General features: G+C 42.8%; 2 protein-coding genes across 3 annotated transcripts in view; both read left to right on the top strand.

Annotated features, from left to right (window-relative positions):
* The window catches only part of LOC125307829 (protein Atg16l2-like), a 34,625-nt gene extending 16,531 nt beyond the window's left edge, over positions 1-18,094 (top strand). For both annotated transcript variants that reach the window (XM_048263931.1, XM_048263930.1), the window contains exons 13-18: positions 722-842; positions 1,024-1,129; positions 7,239-7,388; positions 8,180-8,227; positions 14,557-14,658; positions 17,421-18,094. In XM_048263931.1, coding sequence (XP_048119888.1) covers positions 722-842; positions 1,024-1,129; positions 7,239-7,388; positions 8,180-8,227; positions 14,557-14,658; positions 17,421-17,514 — 621 coding nt within the window. In that variant the 3' untranslated portion in view covers positions 17,515-18,094. The remainder of the gene's footprint in view (positions 1-721; positions 843-1,023; positions 1,130-7,238; positions 7,389-8,179; positions 8,228-14,556; positions 14,659-17,420) is intronic.
* Positions 18,095-22,373: 4,279 nt separating this feature from the next.
* The window catches only part of arrb1 (arrestin, beta 1), a 36,331-nt gene continuing 36,204 nt past the window's right edge, over positions 22,374-22,500 (top strand). The window contains exon 1 of the mRNA XM_048263929.1: positions 22,374-22,500. This exon is cut by the window's right edge and continues 801 nt beyond it. The gene's annotated coding sequence lies outside the window, so the exon portion shown is untranslated.

Raw genomic sequence — 22,500 nt, 5'->3', positions numbered from 1 at the left:
GTTTTTATTGCTTCATGCATGCTGAGGATAAAAGAAAATTGTGTGTGTGTAATCAATGAAACTCGTATGTTCACACTTCTGGCTCTGTGAATGTGACACAAACATAGTCGTTCGGACTAAACCATAAACAATTCCAGCCAATCAACACTTCAACACTTTGCGTCAAGAGCATGGAAGGAAAGGATGTCATTGAAACATCATAACCTTTTTGCCTGTGGACTCCTAGGCTAGGGTCACACAAGTCTTCTGACGAATATAAATGTTCAGACTGCATGTCTGCATGCAAAACATCAGACCTGTATTGGATTTAGACCACATATGGAAGTGGCCCAAATCTGAATTGAACAAGTCAGATTTCATGTGACTTGTGCTGTTAACACTGTTTTGACAACGTCAGATTTGTGTCACATTAAGGGGGGAAAATCCGATTTGGCCTTTTGGCCTGGTAGTGTGACCCTAGACATAAAGGCATACAGTATAGCCATAAGTGTGCTTGCTCAGTGTAGTGCTGGTAGTGTGACCCTAGACATAAAGGCATACAGTATAGCCATAAGTGTGCTTGCTCAGTGTAGTGCTTATCAGCTGGGAGCACCGTAAGCCCTTCCACCTCCCTGTTGAAAGGTCAAAGCTTAACATGAAGTTGTGTGTGTGTGTGTGTGTGTGTGTGTGTGTGTGTGTGTGTGTGTGTGTGTGTGTGTGTGTGTGTGTGTGTGTGTTTCAGTTCACTCTGACAGGCCACTCACGTAAGGTGACAGCAGCAAAGTTCAGGTGCAGCCAACGGCAAGTGGTGACGGGCAGTGCTGACCGCACCGTGAAGGTGTGGGACCTGCAGCGAGCAGCATGTGAGTGTAACGCGCACACGTAGATGTATGTATGTATGTATACAGTATGTGTGTATATTTATGTATAGAGAAGTCATTTAGCCATACATTTTGTTCCTCGTACAAATTCTGTAAGGATTTCCATTTCACATTGTCCATCTCAATTCCATTCTCTCCACTGCTCCCCATTCCTCTCTGACAGGCATCCAGACCATTGAGGTACTGTCCTACTGCAGTGATGTGGTCTGCTCGGAGTACTTCATCATCAGTGGGCACTATGACAACAAGGTCCGCTTCTGGGACAGCAGGTAACTCAGACACTCTAACAAGACCAATGGTGTTAACTGTCGCTCCAATAATAGACATTTGAAACATACTGATGTGCCATACTATTTACCTAAATTCTGTAACATAGATTTATATTTATTCACTTGACACACCGTTTCTTCTAATGCAACTTGCAGACCATGTATACCTTTTATAAATCTGTATTCACTCTGAGTATCATTAGGGGCCTTGCCAGTTGAGCAAGGTCGGTTGATTAACATTTAAAGCTGAGATGAATCCTGAGTGTAACTGCCTTAAGGATGTGACAATCAGAGCATGTCGACGTCTCTAGATATTATGACAGAGCCTGTCAGAGAGTGAGCGTGTGTGTCGGTGTGTGTGTGGCCTTAGGACATTGTTATACAAGGTCAGGGACTCGGCATCTAGAGAACATGCCATCATCACACAGACTGAATTATAATCAGTAAAGCGTAATCAGTGATCAAATAATGAAAAATGTATATCCCCAAACACAGCATTATCATCTGTGCTGTATATTGCTTCTCTGTGCTGTCATTCTCTTGGTAAAGACATCAGCTAAATGAAAAAATGTAATTGTTGATTTCTGTCTGGAGGAAATTGACCCGTCTGGAATTTATGAATTTGTTTGGATATGATGACTGTGGAAGGAAACATTGTGGAAAGAAATATCTGCATCTACCTTCACTGTTCATAACGTTTTGTCCCAAGCACATTCTGTGCCTACCCAGGCAGCAGGTGGTATATTTTATGACAGAACATGGTCTCGGGGACAATCCTTATTTGGTTGTTAAGTCCGACGTCACAGGCCCAACAGCCAGTTTTCGCAACTTGTAAACTTTGTCACCATCACCGCCGTATTATTGAGAGTAAAACAAAATCGCTTAACTTTAACAGAGTAATTACTGTAGCTGTACATCCAGATGATACAATCAAAGGTAATATCCAAGCTCCCGCAAAAAATTGGATTTTATTAGATTGAGGCAACAAGTGAGTAGTAGGATGACAATTTTCTTAAAGGCTACTCTGAATAGCAGAAAAAAATGTTTATTTTTGCTGTCTATGGAGAAAACGAGCGTCTCTGAAAGCCATTGGACCCGGAAAGAGATTTTTTTCCCCATTTTGTATATATATAACCAAATGGGTTCAGTACAGTGGAATTTGCACAATTACGTATTTGGCGCCACAAACAGGATTATCACTTTTACCGCCATCCTTTGGCAGGTGTCCAGTGCTCTCGCATCATATCCTGTCATGTCACGTTCCGTCACACAGTCGCCCTCACTCTTGCGAGCGTTTGAATAGTGTAGCCACGTCTTGTGTGGCTCTCTTGAACAGAGATGAATCACATCTCTCATCAAATCACACATCTTGAATTTCCCCTGGGGATCAATAAAGTATCTATCTATCTATCATCACGGTGAAGGCGAGGGCTATTTATTTATGTATTTATTTATTTATTTATTAATGAATTAATTATTTCTTCTTTGCCTCCATTGCCGCCACCATAAGGGCCTCTCAAAGACAGAGAAAAATCACCGCCATGCATCTTTTAAAGACACCCATTCACCATGGGCACATCATTTGTGTGTGTGTGTGTGTGTGTGTGTGTGTGTGTGTGTGTGTGTGTGTGTGTGTGTGAAAGGGACTGAGGGACAGAGAGTGTGAATTGGAAGATGGTGTGATGTGCAATATAGTCATGCTTATTTAAACATCAAAGGTAGCTGTGTTTGTGACCTGTTGCAAACTCATAAATATGTAATATTCTCCATCCATAATACTTAACTGCCTTGTTGCCTAAAGTCTCTAGCCAGTTCACAATTCACACACTGACCTACCTTGTGCCAAGGATATGAGTTGTTCCGTGATTGCTCAGCTAAACTATGAGTATTCTGAAAAACCCCAATTTTCCTTGACAATAATTTGAAACTGTCAAAGGTAATCAGCATTCATTCATAACTGTTTCTTACATGTTTAATACAAATTAGACTTTGATTTTGACTCTTCATTCATTCAGCAGAATATTCTAATAGTGTTTTTGCACAACCTTTAGAGGCAACTTTCATCAGTCCAGAAGGATTGTGACTTGACAATGTGCATTTTAGCCGATTCCAGTCTGGTTATTTAGGTTTAACAGTGGAGTCTTCCGAGGAAACCACTTTAGTGCTAAAAGTGACCGATGTTGTGATCAGACACTGATGTTGACACCAGTTCACCTTGGCGGTTTTCTTTGGCTCTTTGTTTTCCAATTTGCACTATCCTTCTGTTCAGCCTGGAGTCAATTCTTCTTGCAGCCACATCCAGGGAGGTTGGCTGCAGTCCCATGCACCTTCAGCTTAAACTGTTTTCTTTGATTTCTCTGGTCCACGTTCTTTTAGGTGCACACAATGATGCCAAACTTCAGAGTGACTACCTTTCTCCATTTAGATAGGCTGAATGACTGAATATATGATCAAATACATCTTTAATATCAATATTATGAAAGTGATGAAATAGTAATACATTTAGTACAATTTTAAACATTTAGTTTTTGCCATTTTAAACATCACTATAATTCCATTTGTATCATCTTTTTTAGGGGTTCCAACAGAACTGTCCAGGCTATCTCTTTGTAACATAAATTGCAAATGATCTCTTTTCAGAATTTCTCTGCTTTACTCCATTGTATATCAAAGGCAGGCAGTTATACATACAAAAATCTTAAGGAAGAAATTAAGCTATCTTTCAGTAATCTGCAAAGATACTCAGAAATGTGCCAAATTCTGAGAGAGAGAGAGAGAGAGAGAGAGAGAGAGAGAGAGAGAGAGAGAGAGAGAGAGAGAGAGAGAGAGAGAGAGAGAGAGAGAGACAGAGACACACGGACGAGTGCCTCTGTTTATTTGTGTGTGCTGATGTGTCTGTGTTGGATGATGAGTAGAGGACGGGTGAAGAAGAAGAATGGCGTGAGAGAGAGAGAGAGAGAGAGAGAGAGAGAGAGAGAGAGAGAGAGAGAGAGAGAGAGAGAGAGAGAGAGAGACCTTCCCATCAGCCTCGGGCTGCTGTAAGATCAGGACGGGTAATTAGAAGAATGGCACAGCTGGGCCAGAGAGGCCTAGGGGGCCACACACACACTCACTCTTTCCTCACCCGGCCATGACCACAGCCTGGTGCGCTGACCTAAAAGCACTACATAGCCGCAGCTGTGTGTGTGTGTACATCTGATATGGAGGGTGACGATGACTATTTATACATCACAACAGTCATTTTCTGTTGAAAGTTCATGACAGTCGCTGTCAATAACGCAAATGCACAGACAGTTTGTGTTGAGCTTGATTTCAGTTGTCAGTGAGTGTGTTTTTCATGTGTGTGCATGCAGTGTGATGTCAGACTGCAAACACACACACGTTTGTGTGTGTGTGTGTGTTTATTTGTTGAGAGTGATAGAGAGACTGGTAATAGCTCGGACATCTGATGTCTCATTAACCCTGGGGCAGTGATGGTTTTGATTGATAGCCCTGAAGTGATGTAGCTATAACAGGCGTGCTGCTTCTGCTGCTGTTGCTGCTGCTGTTGTTTCTGCTGCTGCTGCTGCGTATCCAATGGGGCAGATGTGGCTCGAATGTTGAGGACAACGGGGCAGCTGTGTTTTCCCTTCTCTTCCCAGACATCTCCAATCAGCTACACTTCGTGCTGTAGCTTTACTGTGGGAAGAGAGTCGACTACTGGGCCTAACCAAGAATATATTATTGACCCACCTCAGTGTGTGTGTTTGGGGTGCATGTGAGTTGGACAGTGTGGATGCAATTGTGTGGGGGATGTAGATGATGGGGTGTTAATGTGTGTATGTATGTGCATGAGATTGTTTCATCAACATTTGTGTGCGTGCATAGGTTTGTGTGTGTGTGTGTGTGTTTTTGCGCCTTTGTACAGCTGTTTATTGTCTGTGTGTTATTATTAGAGTGCACTGAGTGTGCACAATCTCTGTGTGCCCATGCATGCTATGTGCACATCTGTGAAAAAGACTGTTTGTTTGTGTGTGTGTGTGTGTGTGTGTGTGTGTGTGTGTGTGTGTGTGTGTGTGTGTATCTGTGTATCTGTCTCTGTCTCTGTATGTGTGACTCACTGTCTGTGGGAATGCATGTGTTTGTATTTTTTAGGAGCTGAGACAGTAGGGTGTCTTTGAAGCATCCCTGCATGTCCATGAACAGACTCCCAACCTCTAGCCACACTCTGTGTCAAGTATGCTTGTGTGTAGTGTAACTGTATGTGTGTGTGTCTGAGAGTGAGAGTCATCTTTCCTGTGAGGCCTGATATGGGTATGATATACTTTTGTGTGATCAATCACGTTTGGACAGATAAATATAAAATATAGCTGTTCACATATGCATGTGTGTGTTTGTTTGTTTGTTTGTGTGCATCACTGAACATGTGAAGCATCTTGTCTGTGATTGATTGAGTATACGTGTGCCTCTGCCTGTCTGTCTGTCTGTCTGTGTGTGTGTGTGTGTGTGTGTGTGTGTGTGTGTGTGGGTTGTGACGGTCACATTACAAAGGAATCCTCTCGTGTGTGTTTGTTTGTTTGTGTGCAACACTGAACATGTGATCCATCTTGTCTGTGATTGAGTGTACTTGTGCCTCTGTGTGTGTGTGTGCCTTTGTGTGTGTGTGTGGTTGTGACACTCACATTACGAAGGAACACACACACACACACACACAATCCTCTCATATTCAGGGATACGGGAACGTGTGTGTGTGTGTTGGGGGTTATTTAGCCATCCTTGACACCCTTCATTCAGCCGACAACACTCCGCCACCCTGGATGGCGGCCCTGTGCGCCTCCTCCTCCTCCTCCTCCTCATCCTCCCCGCGCTCTACGTTCCTCTCGTTTGCTCCCGCTCACCCTGTCGCCTAGCAACAGGCGGCCCACATAATTGTCTCTGCCCTGGTCCCTGGGTGATGGGGATTTTTTCTGTTTTGACATTACAGTTCCTCTTTTCTTTGTGCTCATTTGTGGAGCTGTTGGATCTTGAGAGAGAGAGAGAGATAGTGAGAGAGAGAGAGATACAGATTGTGTGTGTGTGTGTATGTGTGTGTTCGGGTGTGATTTTATGTGTGTATGAGTGATTTATTATGTGTGTTCATGTGTGTTCACGAGAGTGTGAGTATGGAAGTGTGTGTGTGTGTGTCCTTTGAATACGGATCAGATATGGGCGAACCCAAGGGTCGATGGTGTATGTTAAAGTGACACTGATCTGATGTGGTGTGCCTGAGCCTCCCTCTACTCCCAGCTGATCACTGGACTCGCTGAGAGAGAGCGTGCCGCGAAATCAATACGATTAATGCCACACACCCACACATCAGAGAGAGGGACACACACACACCCACACCCTACACCACACACACTCACTGATACACATAAACACACCAGCCCGGTGCTATTAGATGCCTTTAGATCTATCCAGGGAAATGCTCTCCTTTTTATTTTTTTTCTTTCCTTGTTTCTGCCTGCCTGTCAGCCTGTCAGGTTTGTGTCAACAGTGTAGGTCAGAATGAAACACTTTAATTTGGTGAACCAGTCTATAAATCCAGAGTATAAATCAGGGCCTTGTCTAATCAAGCAGCTCGCTCACTCACTCGCTCTCACACACACACACACACACACACACACACACACACACACACACACACACACACACACACACCCACACACACACACATACACATACACATACATTCATCGAAACCGAAAACTGACACATATTCACTGATTCTTTCTCTCTCATTGACAGACACACATACCCTTCTCTCTCTCAAACAAACACACAACACACACACACACACACACACACACAACACACACACACACACACACACACACACACACACACACACACACACACACACACACACACACGCACGCACATGTATCCTGCTTTGTGTTGAACCACACAGCTCAGCTCTGCACTCGCCCGGACTCGAGCGTGATGCTGCCAATCAGGCGAAAACCCCCAGGGTGCTAGATCTCTCACTAGCGCATCTCTTAAGGTGTCGGGAGGAAGGTTTACACACACACACACACACACACACAGACCTCTTGTCTCACATCTCTGTGTGGCTGTGTGCGTGTGGCAGGGCTGGGAGCTGTACTCAGGAGTTGCCCCTGCAGGGGAGAGTGACTTCTCTGGATCTGTGCCCAGACCACCGCCAGCTCCTCAGCTGCTCCAGGGACGAGATTCTGCAGGTGGTGGACCTCCGGATGAGTAACGCACGCATCTCCTTCAGGTACCCCCATATATATATATATATGTGTGTGTGTGTGTATGTGTATGTGTATGTGTATGTGTATGTGTATGTGTATGTGTATGTGTATGTGTGTGTATGTGTATGTGTGTGTGTGTGTATATATGTATGTATATATGTGTGTGTGTGTGTGTGTGTGTGTGTGTGTACACTCACAGACACACGTGCATACTGTACACACATACATTACCATACACACATACACGGACATGTTCACACACAGATGCAAGAACATTCTCACAAATACACATGCAACTACATTATCACCTCAAAACCCTGAGGCTACCTCACCTTGGTGCCCACTTAGAAAGGTTAAAGGTCATTGCCTCTAAGCTGATGGGCAAATTATAGTCCTTTACCCTCACACATGGCAAAACCAAACTGTGAATACTGAGTAACACAAACAAACCAAAATGCCATTCCTTCTAGGCATCTTAACAACTGGAAAATAGACACTGATATGCTATCGACATGCCCCATTAGCTATGCAAACATTTATATTGCGTTCTGTCATACTCTGTAATGCTGCTGTTTATATTTTCACGGTCGACACGCTGTGTAGCGGAGATTAGGGGGGCGTCCCACATTGTAACTCTACGGGTGTTGATGTGCTCTTCATGCTTAATCTCGCCTTTGTGAAATGAGAGTCTTTGTGAAATTTGTGATTTTCAAACACAATAGGTGGCTCTTTTATTTCTGTGATACTTCGTACTGTTAGAATGGGTTAGTAATTGAGGTTCTCATTGGCAGTAAAACTCATTTCGTTTTTTTAGGGCGGAAGGCTTCAAATGTGGATGTGACAGCACAAAGGCTATCTTCAGGTGAGTGAGTGAATGAGTGAGCGGTCCCATCACAATGAATTGAATTACTTGACATTTCACATTTACAGTACGAGCAAATTCGGCCATATCCTGTCGTTATTCATCCTGACAGTCGATAGTGGTCATTATCTTATGTAGTGATAGGACTGTTATGGATAATAAGGACAAAACATTGCTACACACTGGCCAGTGGTTGGCATGGTAACTTATGACAGGAAATGTCATTTGCCATGACACGGTCATGATATGGTTGGGTTAGTCTCATGAGGGAGTACTCAGGGTCATTTATCTTTTTATTCTTAGTGCTTTGCAGTTATGGTCATGTCTTCCTACAAGGGTCAAAAAGCTATATTTAGTACTCCATCACAAACCACACATACACAGTACCTATAAAAAGTATTCACCCCCTTGGATATTTCCCATTTTACTGCTTTTATAAATGGAATCTTGATGAATTCATCAATTTAAACGTACTAACAGCTCCTCTTTGATGTCAAAGTGAAACCAGATTTCTACAAAGTAATGTTAATTAATTAAAAATATATAATGCAAAATAAGTGATTGCATAAATATTCACCCTCTTCAATTCAGCATTGAGTAGATGCACCTTTGGCCGCAATTAAAGCATGGAGCCTGTGTGGATAGGTATTAACCAGTATTTTCGCCCCTTCCAAGTTTCAAGTTTCTTTATTTGTCACATGCATAGTCATAGACCTACACTGCCCTACTAAGACAAAGGACCTAACTTAAGTTAACTTTAAATTAATCTTAATGTCCTGACAATTGAGTAATAGGTATAATATTGTAATTTTCACATTTTGTAGTGTACACCTGTATTAATCAATCTACAAAAAAAATTGAACTCAAATTTGACCTTTAACCCTTTTTTGAAGTTACTGTATTCTGCCTTAGTGTTGTATACAAAATGACAATCGGTTTTAGAATCATCCCATTGTACCATCTTAATGTCTGCTGAAAAGTTTCAGTGAAAACATAGGAATTAAAATTTCTTGGGATTTTACTTGCAGTATTTGCATTATTACCATTAAATCAGGAATACATTTTGATGATGTGTGTAGGTCTTTTCAAAATTATGATTAAACACTGTAGTCTAGGCCTATACATTTTCCTGGATAGAATGGAAACTTGCAAATGCAGATGATAAAACAAAGTTCTCCCACACAAATTAGGTAGATTAGGATGTGATTGGTTGCCTTTATTTGGTCAATTTATATTACTGCAATTTAAAGCTGCCTGCTTTGTGACTAGCTTTATATTCCCCACTAACCCGCAGCCACACTAAACTTTAAGATTGCATTGATAGAATTGACCGCCTGTAACAACTTGGGAGTTTTGACTAGCTGGCAGCAAGTTTTAAAAACTTGTGGCAGATTTAATGGATTTGCTTTCTCGTCGATTGTTTGGTATGGATTTTAACCAGGGTTCAACAAAAGGTAGGCTCTAAATTACTACATTCCTGCTGCTGGTGTGTGTGTGTGTGTGTCTATCTTTAATGCACCAGCATATGTCATTCCTTGATCTTGGCATTTAGGCTAGGCTACGTTTCAAAGCCATCAATCTAACAAAAAGCAAGCACTGCAAAACATGTAGGCTACTGTATACACTTTATTGAAGTTAGTGTGTGTCTGAGGTGATTTAATTGAATAATGCATACTGTAGCCTAGACATAACTCCAGCCGGCAATACAACTTCACGTTGATGGTCGGTCAGAAGGCAGCTTGCTGTAACTTTGCACCGTAACTTCAATCCAGTGTTTAGTAGCAGCGTGAAAGGAAGGCATAAAGCCGTATCTGATGTTACGGCCTTCTGCCACAGTTTCCCCTTGGCTTTTTGAAGTTACGGCAAAAACATAATCTTATTTCTTCCAAAAAACAACTAAATTGAAACTTGATGTTTGTCTACATGATAAAACGTATGTTTATTGTCCTAATAATGACAAAAACTAATTTTCGCCAAAATCGAAGTTACAACCTTTTGCCTTAGTGCGGCAGTACAACAGGCAGTGAAATAAACTCCTGACTCCACTCCAACTGTGCCAGTCCTGTGTGACTCCACTTCCCAAAAATTCTCCAACGGAAAGTTCCCAGATGAATATGCCAAGCAAATGCAAATCAATCCATCTGGTTATGATGCTACCACCACCATGCTTCAAATTAGGGATGGCATCATTTTTGGTGATGTACAGTGTTTGGTGTCTGCCAAAAATAGCTTCTAGGCTGATAGCCAAAAAGCTCAATTTTGGTCTCATAAGACCAACAAACCTTCTTCTATTTGACCTCGTCTCCCACATGCTTTTTGGCGAACTTTAGTCAAGACTTAATAAGAGCTTTGCCACTCACCCATAAAGCTTTGACTGGTAAAGAACTCGGGCAAAAGTAGTTGTATGCATAGTTTCTCCCATGTCAGCTGCTGACCTCTTTAGAGTTGTCATAGTTGCCTTGGTGGCCTCCCCCACCATTTATTCTTTTTGAATGGTCACTCAGTTAGTGGTGACAGCCTGCTCTAGGCAGATTTGCACATTTGCCATATTTCTTACATTCCTTAATGATGGATTTCACTGAATCCTGGGATCCATCCCCTTACTTATGCTTGTCAATAACCTTTTCTTTGAGTTGTTTGTAGTGTTCTTTTGTCTTCATGGCGGAATTATAGCCAGGAATATTGATTGACCAGTGAGTGGACCTTCTAGACACAGGTGGCTTTATTACTATACTATACACATTCACTGCACTCAGGCAATCTCCATTTCACTAATTGTGAGACTATTAGCACCAATTGGCTGGACCACTACTTTGTAGACATTTGGTTTCACTTTGACATTAAATAGGGAATTTTTCTCAATTATTGTAAAAACGTAGCCTGGAAATCCAGACCCTGGAAATCTAGAAAGATTGAGGGTCTGGCCATGACTAATGTAATGGCCCAACTGGAGGGGTGGCACCAAGCATGCATTTGAAAATCTCACTGCACATAACTGGATAACACTAAGACCCATGTTTACTGACTTATTCCGGACCTTGACGCAATTGGAAAATACTTCGACCAATGTTTACTGACTGATTCTGGGCTTCACGTTGCAGCGCTGTCGTCATCTGTTTAACTCGCCTCTGGCCCGCCTATATCAGATATACCGATGTGATTTGGTACCCCACGATAGAAGGGACATAAGTAGTGAGCATTATTACTCATTGCCAGAGTGACTCACTGAGCAAATTCAAATTGTTCTCCCGCAAAAGAACCCTGGATTTCCAGGGTAGTAAAAAAGGCCAAATTAAATTGATTCCATTTATTAAAGCAATAAAAGGGGAAATATCCAAGGCGGTGCATACTTTTTATTAGCACTGTATGTGGTTATGTTTAAAATGTAGTACAGTATAAGAATTGGTTAGCTGTTGGTATGTAACATTTGAGTATTTAAATTCAGACAGTACGTGCTGAAGTAAAATCATTATGAAGTGGGTGCGAGGATTGATTATTTAACAGAATGATTGTGAAGGATTTGATGGTAAGGGAGAATGGCAAACCATTCCAGTCTGCCTCTGTGAAATGCTTCTCCTAATCATCCCTCTCAGGATGTCAGAATGGGAACTCATCTCATTACCTACAGGCTATCATCCTCTCTATCTCTCTTTCTTTCTCTCCCTTTCTTTCTCTCTCTCTCTCTCTGTCTCTCTCTCTCTCTCTCTCTCTCTCTCTCTCTCTCTCTCTCTCTCTCTCTCTCTCTCTCTCTCTGGTTGGGGTTAGATAAGCACATTGCTGAGTTTTTAATGAAACGTAAAAGCAGGCAGGAGCTGGACTGGAGCTCCAGGGGGGGCTTGAATGGGACACAGTGAGGGTGGCATTGGGAGACGTGAGGTCCTGTGTCCCTACAGTAAGGGTGGAGTTTAGCTGGGGTACGTTTCTCTTTTTCTGGAGCTTGTGTCTGATGTGCTCCACACTGACAAGTACACTCCACTGGCATTTCTGCCCTGGATATCTAACCTTGTTTTTTTTGTTTGTTTGTTCTGTTGTTCTTTGTTTTGTTTTTTCCCTTTGTGTTTTTTTGTTGTTGTTGTTGTTGTTGTCATTTTCTTTTTCTTTTTTCCTCTCCATACCATTCCCTGGTATGTGTTGTCTTAAAAAGCCTACCCCAGTATTCCTACCCGGAATGACCCATTCCGTTGAGTGCGTGACGGCAGTGGTGATGCGCTATTCTCAGGCATAATCAGCATCCATCGCATGTCCCTGAAACATACAGTGACTCTTCAGTGTTGAACATACAGTAGCTTGTAGCACACGGTGTCCAGCTTTGTTACACTGAGGCAGAGCACAGTGCTTGATTGGGCATGAAATGCATGATTCGGACAGTGCCACATATTTTCTGTAAGAGAGCTGATAGAAGAAAGAAAGACAGAAAGAAAGAAAGAAAGAGAATCATTTGAATCCGGTAACAGTGATGGCAGTGTTGAGAGTAGAATGGCTTTGCACAGTAGGAGTGCTATGTGTGCAATAACTCTTCTGTTCTGTGTGTCCCAGCCTGGGTTGGCACAAAGCTTTTGTTGGTGTTTACACGAAACAGTCTCTCTTATGTCAACGGTAGCATAATTCTCTCTCTCGTTGTTACTAGTAGTTGATGTGAGAGAGAGACCAGACAAATTACTTTGATGATCTGCTTCTGCTGCTCATTGCTTTCACTTCAGTCTGAATCTAGACACAGGAAGCCCTCTGTGGTGTGGTGTTTTATTCAGACTGTTCACTGGAGGGTACCATGGCATCGGTGAAACTGCTTGTCCAATATGTTTGTTTGTTTGTTTGTTTGTTTGTTTGTTTGTTGGTTGGTTGGTTGGTTGGTTTGTTTATCAATCATTACTCCAAAAATAGCTTTGTGTTGGGTTGTCTGGTTCCTGTCTGCACGTCTTACAGGCCACAGAGAAACACAGAAAGAGGACTCGTGTCATTAGTGTTGATTTGCTCTCCCTAGTCCTCTGTGGCATTTCTTTATATGACATACATTTCTTTGAGACATACATATGACATGCATTTTCTTATATGATATACATATGACTTGCATTTTCTTATGACATGCATTTCTTTATATGACACATTTCTTTATGACATACATAACATGCATTTTGTTTTATGACATAGAGATATGTCTGTGAAAGTGATGGAGAGAAAAAAATAAATGGGGGTATTACTGAAAATGTTTGTGAAAAATGCTTAGGAGATCTAAAGAAATATGTTGGTGGAATCTGAGACCTCAGTTAAGAGAGAGAGAGAGAGATAGAGAGCAAGATCATAGGCAAAAAGGAACATGGTGGATTCTTTTTTTTCTAGTGCGTCACACACTTTCTAGATCCCCCACCACGGCATACACTCGGTTGTTGCCATGGCAACAGCGGGCAGCCAGAATGCCATTTCTTTCCCTCACATTTTTTTTTTTTTTTTTTTTTTTTTAAACCAACATTGGCCTGTAGCTACAGAGAGCTGAGGGGAAGGATGGGAAGTAATGAAAAGAGAGGGAAGGATAGAGAAGTCGAAAGAAAGAGGACAAGAGAAGATGGCAAGCCACCTAACCTTTTCACCGATCACCTACCCAATCTGCGCCCCTGACCCCCTCCAGACGGACACCCCAGCGCTCAATCTGCTCCACAGGACACCCGACTCGTGTCCAAATCACTGAGCTCATCGGTCCCCAGCTCCTGGGTTTCAGCACTGAGGAGCCTCGGTCTACAACTCCGATGAAGATCAGAGCGCTCTTGTCAGCAGTGTAGTGTAGTGTGGATGCGTACTGTGTGTGTATGATTTCACTGAAATCAGCAGGGATGGAGGGATGAGCTCCTGACGGCAGTTCAGGGAGCAGTTCCATATTCACATAGATACCCTGAACTATAAGTCTGAAAGCTCTGCATTTAGAACTTAGGCCTGATGTGAACGTGTACTCATTTCTGTACAACAAAATCAAATGAGCGTGAACAAACAATATAATATACAGTATCTATACAATGTACAGTATCTATCTTCATAGTATCTATATAATATAATAATTTCCTGCTACCACTGTTGGTCAGTGTGATACCCTCCTAATAGTAATGGCACTCCACTCTGAATCAAAGGCCTAATTGGGATTTCATCAGCAAGTGTTTACAAGGGCATCAAGTTCCCCTTTGCTTTTACAGGGTGTCTGGTGCTGCCAAATCTGTGAAGCACTCTTATAATAGAGTTTCTCTCTCTCTCTCTCTCTCTCTCTCTCTCTCTCTCTCTCTCTCTCTCTCTCTTTATCCCTCTTTTTGTTACATCTCTCTTTCTTTCTCCCCTCCTTTCTGTAGCCCTGACGGCAGCTATCTGGCTGCAGGCTCTGCCGACGGAGCCGTCTACATCTGGAACGTTCACACCGGAAACCTGGAGAAGCGCCTGCCAGACATGCACAGGTGAGATTGCCCACACTGCCCTGCAGTCATCTGAAAGCTGGGAGATGTGTGGCATCACTGAATCAGCGACTGTCATCCTCTCCACTGCCGTTGCTGAAACTTCTGATATAGTACTTGCTGTGAAGCAAGGCAAGAGCTAGATCTCCACGGGATTCCCAGTTACACCCAGTTTCTGGTTTTGTGTTGAATCAGGGCGCGACGCATCCATCACTGCACCTCCTCAAAATTGTAGCATTTCCGTCATTTCTGACGCAGACTAAAAAGACTGTGATTGATCAACTCGCTCTGTGTGTTGATAGCCGGTTACAGTGAATTTTCAGGTACGGTGTAGAGGCAACGAATCAATTCAACACAGAACCATAAACCAGCCAACAGGGGCAAGTGCCACCCTTCACCTCTCCCATCTGCTTATTACTGATGTACTGTAGTACTAACTACTGATACTACTACTATCTACTACCACTAGGGGCTCTTCCCCCCTCCTCCCACTTCCCTCTCTTCTCTTCTCTATCGCCTCTTCTACCACTTCTCCGACGACGACTAGTACTTAATTTGTAGGCGCTCCTGTCCTCTAGTACTACCGGTAGTACTTTCAGAAGCAGTGGCAAACTGTAGTTTAAAATATTTGAATGTTAAAATACTTAAATGTTAACAGCCTAGATGATATTCTATTGCTGTAAGTCGCGTTGGACAAATGTGTCCGCCAAATGAATAAATGTAAATGTACTACTGCATACCTAACGGTATGTATTTTTCAAATGTATACAGGCTTAGATAACACGTGACACCCAGCTGGTCTGGTGTGTCTCACTCTTTCTTACACACACACACACACACACACACACACACACACACACTCGCGCACTCACACACACACACTCACACACACACAAACACACACACACACACAGCCCAAGGAAGTCTGTGTATATGTGTGTGTGTGCTTGTTTTTGTTTGTGTTTTATGTGTGTGCGTGCGTGTGTGCGTGTTTGCGTGGGTGTGCGCACCCAAGGAAGTACCTTAGTGAAAGCTAAGATGGAGAGGAACAGTGCAGTTTATTATTATTATATTGTTTCATGAGGTAATATATCACTTTGCAACACATAAAATCGTGACACATTGCATTGTAAATCCCCATACAGACTGCAAGCGACTAGTGACCTGAAACATGCACAACAAAGTTGAAATAACTGTTGAGGTGGCAAGTGATGGACAATGGAAGTGTGGGTGGTGGTAGCATAGTGGTTTAGGAGCTTGTAGGTTCTATTCCTGGCTCCCACCGTTGTGACCTTATCACTGAGTTGCTACGCGGACAATGTAACAATGGATATATTTGACGTGTAAAAAAAAGATGGAAAAAGTGTCTGCTAAATTGCAAATGTAATGGACGACAAGCATCCGTTTCATCCTGCCTTCAGCGCTGACCGCTTGGGTTTTATGTGCTTGTGTCGGCTGACTTGCTGAGTGAACCCCCAAGTCTCACATTTGTATAATACAATTGCTGGGATTACTCATTCAAAGATTTTGTACCAGATTCTAATGGGGATTTGTATTTTAAGGAGATTCTTTTCGATCTTATAAAGAGCTCTACGTATGTGCTTTGTCTTTCAGTGAACTCACTGCTAGGCCAGCGTTTCCTGAGGCACTTTTTCAGGCCAAGATTAATCACAACATGGAGAATTCCCCAGTGCTGTGTAAAAATAAGTGTTTGGTTCCCTATGATCTTGATTTCTTTTGGGAGACTACTATCTTGGTATTTGCCAAATGAACTGTGAGGGCCCAGTTCTGATAGTAATGCTCAAGCAGCTCCCCCCTTCTCTCTTACTCTCCTTATATCTTTGTTTTGGCCAATTTCATTATGATTACTCTGTTTGGACTGTAGAAGTCCAGCAGTTCCAGATCCTCAATCTCGCTCTTTCTCTCTTTCTTCTTACTTCTCTCTGTCCTCTCTTCCTTCCCCTCTGTCTGTCTCTCTCTCTCTCTCTCTCTCTCTCTCTCTCTCTCTCTCTCTCTCTCTCTCTCTCTCTCTCTCTCTCTCTCTGTCCCTCTCCCTCACTCTGACCTCTTTCCTTCTTTTCTCTTCCCTCTCTTGCCCTCCTCCTTTCACTCTGACTCTTCCCCTCCTCCTTTCTCTTCCCCTCCTCCTTTCCCCCTCTGTCTCTTGCCCTCCTCCTTTGTCTTCCCTCTCTCCCCTCCTTTCCCCCTCTGTCTCTTCTCTGCACCCTGTCCTAGCTCCGTGCTCCTGGGGAGAGCCGGCTGGGCCTCTGCTCAGGCCATTAGCTCTCATCTGCGCAGTGTGCTGTCCGTCCGCCGGGAGAGGAGAGGAGGGAGGCAGGGAGGGCCGCTCAGCAGGCTCCGGCTCAGTTTGGTCCCTCATGCCAAGCTCTCGCTGTGTGTGTGTGTGTGTGTGTGTGTGTGTGTGTGAGAGAGAGTTTGTGTGTGTGTGTGAGAGAGAGAGTTTGTGTGTGTGCGTGTGAGAGAGTTTGTGTTGGGCTAGATCAGCACTCTATCCAAATCCAGAGTGAGCTGATGATGGGGTGGGACCTGGTCCTGAGCTTATGTGCTCAGATCTGTTCATCTCCCTCATGTTGATAGTGTGCCATGTGTGTTTGTGAGATTTAACTCGGTGTGTTTGTCTATTTGTGTGTCTTTATGAGGTCTAAGTTGGTGTGTCTGTGTTTGTGAAGTTTAACTTGATGTGTTTGTCTGTGTGTGTGTGTGTGTGTGTGTGTGTGTGTGTGTGTTCCTCTGTCCCCCTCCAGTTCCTCCATCAACGCGGTGGCGTGGTCGCTAACAGGGGAGTTTGTGGTGAGTGTGGACAAGAGCCGACGCGCCGTCCTGTGGAGCGACATCTGAGCGCCTCGGAGACTGCGTGGATGGGGGGGGGGGTACTGTGTTCATTTTCACATCACCATGACAACGCACCTTTGGAAGGACGAGGGAAATGAAACAAGCTCTGTCGTTCCCGTGGGGATACAGAGACATATGAGTGGCAAAACCCTGATGTCCCACTGACTCAAGCTTTGGTCCCCAAGGGCTTAGAAAGCACATTGATTGTGGAGGTTTGGTTGGTTGACTACAGCTTGGCTTGGGGGAAAAAAACAGTCCATTTTGAAATTCTTTCGAACACTATGACAATACAGATGGACATTGTTTTTTAAGAGTCTGAGCAGCAATACGTTTTGCTGTGTTTTTTCTCGCCAGAAGTGTTCTGTGTTCATGCCAATAGGAGCAGGTCACTCTGTGAACTTCAGTATGCATAAAAGGCACTGACCACTTGGACAGACGCCCTCTCTCTATCCCCCCTCTCTCTCTCTCTCTCTCTCTCGCTCTCTCTCTCTCTCTCTCTCGCTCTCTCTCTCTCTCTCTCTCTCTCTCTCTCTCTCTCTCTCTCTCTCTCTCTCTCTCTCGCTCGTTTCCCTCTGGGGTCACTGCTAAGTAGAACACTTCCTCACTTCCTGGGAATGTGTGATGTCATAGTGAACAGAGGGAGGAACAGGGGAGTAGTTTTACATAAAAGAAAACCATGGATACAAAAAAAATACCATAATGCAAAAGGGGGGAAAACAAGGGCTAAACTGCTTCCCGCAGCAATGGATCTGTATACAAAATGACATGTTGTTTGACATAATTTTTAGTACATCAAATCAATGTGGTATCAACCCACAGTGCATTTGAAGTTGCATCACTCGCGCCACTTTATGCTCATGGGGGGGGATTCACCCCTGTGAGGTTTTAATTTTTGCCATTTTGTGAAGAACAAAGAAGGGAAAAATGACAAATGACAAAAAAGGATTACATTGAACTGGAAATTGGGAGCAATTTTTATGTCTTAATAAAGAATACATGTGTTTGTGTGTCTGGCGTTGCATGACTGGATCTTTATAAACTTTATTTTATATGTGCTTCTGAAATACTGCCAAGGTTTTTTGTGTCTTTCTTCATAAGAGACAAAGGAGATTTGTGTTGACCGTTCTACAAGAAGTGATGATGTAAAATGGTGCACTTGTTCAGTGCTATCTGCCTCCGCCTCTTTATCGCCCTAATAGACTTTCTCTCTCTCTCTCCCTTAATAGACTTTCTCTCTTTCTCTGTCTCTTCCCTCTGCCATTAGAAGAAATCTTGTCTGTTTTTCGGATCCCCCCCTTAGATAACCGCTGTCTCCGGCCCTGTTTTGGCACCAATCCGGCGTGTAAGCGCCACGTCAAAAGGGTAGCCGGATCCCTCGCCGAGTCGGCTCGTCTCAGCTGCCGTGGCATTTACATTTAAAAAGGGCCCTGCTTCCTCTTAATCAGCCCACAGGACTTTGAACCGCACTCAGTGACATGGCCCCAGGGCAGAAGCCGAGGTCTGCATGGCCTCTGTGTGCATAATTTACCCCCCACCACCCCCTCGCAAGCGCGCCTGTGCTCATCTCCATGTTAACTGGAGTTAAGAGCAGAACTAGTGTGTGTGTGTATGTCTCTGTGTATGACCTTGTGTTTCTTTCTTTTCTCTCTCTCTCTCTCTCTCTCTCTCTTTATATATCGAAGTTCCAGCGTGGATTGTAGAAGATGTAGGTCACTTGCAGTGTTTTGTTCAGTACGCAAATCACAAAAAAGAAGTGAGATTGTCAGCAGAAAAGATGGTTTGATGTGTCTGTCCGTGTACGAGTGTCCATCCCGGGTCAAGCTGGTGTTCTTTAGTGTCTTGTCTTGGCATAATCTTCCTAATAGAGGATACTAGGAGGAAGAGCATTTGGCTTGTTATATTTCTTATCTTGTTAGATATCGATGTACAACAATTTATTGCCATTAGTTGCTGCTGCCTGTTTTCAGGAAATCTTTTTTTTCACTCCAGACATATATCTATGTAATGCATGAACGTATGGAAGTTTTAAGGATGGAGGCGTTATATCTGTGGGCATCCTGCAGCTGACAGAAGACTGGATCATAGGCAGACGTATAGGGATTTGCATTCAGGGAGGAAGGAAAGGTCATGAAGTACAAATAATCATTAAATATAGATGCTTTACCCAGTGTGCAGGCCTTGGCTATTTGGACCATGCTGATGTATCGTTTTGAAGTGAAGTTTGGGTGAAGAAATCAGCAGAGGGGTATTTCACAAAACCTAGATAAGGGATTAAGCTGGGATTGTTTGGTTATCCTGAATGAATTTAGCCTTGACTTGGTTTCACAAAAGAGATGGCACATAAGTTACCATGGGGATTTATTCTCTGCACTTAACAGCCAAGCTGAGTTAATTCTAATGATAATTATGTTGTCTTATTGGTTCAGCTAGGTGTCATTCAAATCAGATCTCCGTGCTAATTTTTAAGGAGCTTTATTCCATTTTTATACTATCTGCTAAATGTATTTGCTCGCAAAACAAACCGGATTGTCTGCCTACTATCATATGGTTATTGTAATTGTGATAGCCTTATAATTATGAACATAGGCCTAGGTAGGCTACTCGTTGTTTGCTTCTTTTGTTGATAGACGTTTGATGAATAGCCTACTGTAGTTGATTGGAAGTGGAGGGGCAAGTTTTCGAAGGTGTTTTCAACTATAATATAAAGGTAGACTATATCATACTACAGTATGTGCATCTTTGCAGTGGCAAGCGCTTTTTTAATGACGTTGCGTGTCGAGACAATGAAGCACTCACACATGGGTGCATACGTAAATTTGCATTCAGTTGGTCTACCACGCCTACTCCTGCTGTTTTACAGAAATAGCCACGATTTCCCATTCCAAAAAGGACAACTTTACTTCATTGTTAGTCTATATCAAAAGCGGCTGTTCACTTTGTGTGAATGACTATTTTCTGCGTCTTTTTTATTCCAACCGTGAGTTCTTTGGGGCAGAAACGAGAACGCGCACACATCCTGGATTACTTACACCTGGCTTGACATAGTCGCTCCTATTCATCCTGGATTGGCATTAGTGAAACGAGTAGAGCTAGGATGACCAGACAACGCTATGTCAAACCTCGCTTTATCACTTATCTTGGATGTCTTAATTCTGCCTTTGTGAAATACCCCTCAGATTTTTCAGTCTGCCATAACAACGTTATTTTCAAATATCATCAGTCAGATATGAATTATTACGGAAAAACATGTACAGCATTCAAAATACATCTTGTAAGAAATGTCCTCAAAAGTGTCTTTTCAGAAAACAAGTCTTTCTGTTAAATGTAAAATCAATTGTGATGTGTTTACTGACAACACTGTTGGTGTCCACAAGCTTGTTATTGAACAGTGCCTCTTGGTTATTTTTTTAAAATTTGAAGTGAGGGGGTCTGTTTACTTGAAATTGTCTACATGTTATTCTTAATTCATTTGTTGCTAGCTGTGTGTCGTAAAATGTGTTTTGTCTCTTTTTTAATGTAAAAGTAAAAATATTAAGGGCAATACAGTATAAAAAACCTGTTATTACGTTGTAACTATAATTACAGCTCATCAGCTGACTTTCATTGTTTAATGGATTTGATTCCTCTGCTGAAATAACCTTACCTGTACCCAAGCTATACTTATGTACATACAGAGTAGGCCTACTGTTGTGTTAGTAATAACTGGTGTAGTAAAGATTATTATCTCCTTAATAATGTGTAGATGTGACCCTATCTTTGTTTGTTTGCTTTACATACAGGTGTAAACTGTGCAATTGAAATGCCTGCCTATGAGGCAGCATTACTTTCTGTGATAATGTAATATTGCCATGATTTACCCAAAATTATTTTTTATATGTAATAACTAGTGTTGTCGTAGGTTTTTTTTTTTTTTTTTTTTTTTAAAAAAGCCAACTTTTTTTGTCATCAAAGGATGTAATGCCTTTCACTCATTTGAATTTCCAGTAAATAAAACAAAATATGTTGGATTTGTTCATTCAGTCTTCCTTCTTCTCATCGTTATTCTACAGAAGAATCTCGGTGGGGTTTAATCCCTCGTGGGTCACGTAAAGACCCAAAAGATCATCAGACTCTTAAACTGCTCTAACCCTGATCTGGTGCACGTCGACGCACAAGCCCATCCTCCCTGTCTGTTAAGAGAAACAACTCCCAGACTCTGTTTTTCCAGCTCATAAGTAGCAATGAGATTTCCTCAACAGTAGAATGGCCTCGGGCCATAGACATCAGTGAAGCATGCAATCCCCCAGTCATCTACAATCCTCGCTTCCCTACCGTCTACGCTGTGAATCACACCCAAGACGTTGCTAACAGTGATGTCAACACCTCAGATCCACAGCCTTCTGTCTCAACCCTAAATCAGGGCAGTTTGGGGAAATTTCACTCTACAAGCTGCTGAGGCATTTCCTTCATTTTCTTTTGAAACAGATGAAGACACACAACTGTGTTTGCCAAATGTATTACTGCTCTAACTTGGCTTGTTTTTAGTGATGCATTTTTGTATATAGATACAGCTGGAACTGCTAAACATGAGCAATGTAAATTGGCACTTCTCTGCTCTCTGTCTTCAGGGCAGTGGGATGCTGCTGGGAGCATATGAAATCCTCTTCAGATGTCTTTAGAGGTATTTAGCTGTATAGGGTAGGCAAATATGTTGTTATGTCTGAGAAGATCTAGCAGTCTCAAAGGGATCCACATCCTCTCAAAGATTTAGTGAGAGGGAACAGAGAGGGAGGGAGAGAGAGAGCAGGGTGAAAGATAAAGGAGTGAGAGAGAGAAAGAAGGAGGGAGGGGAATAAGGGAGGGAGGCAGTGAGCGAGAGAGGGAATTGGAGGGTTAGTGAGAGGCAGGCACTGCGCGTGGTTACTCAGACGGAAAGGCTCTCACAGCAGAGAGGATAGGAGAAGAGAAGAGGGAGCATTCCCTTTGGGATTCCTAGGCATCAGCTGCCTGCTC

Source organism: Alosa alosa, chromosome 15 (genome assembly GCF_017589495.1).
Source record: "Alosa alosa isolate M-15738 ecotype Scorff River chromosome 15, AALO_Geno_1.1, whole genome shotgun sequence".
NCBI lineage: Eukaryota > Metazoa > Chordata > Actinopteri > Clupeiformes > Clupeidae > Alosa > Alosa alosa.
Note: the sequence above shows the minus strand (reverse complement) of the source record. Positions and strands in the feature narration are given on the sequence as shown.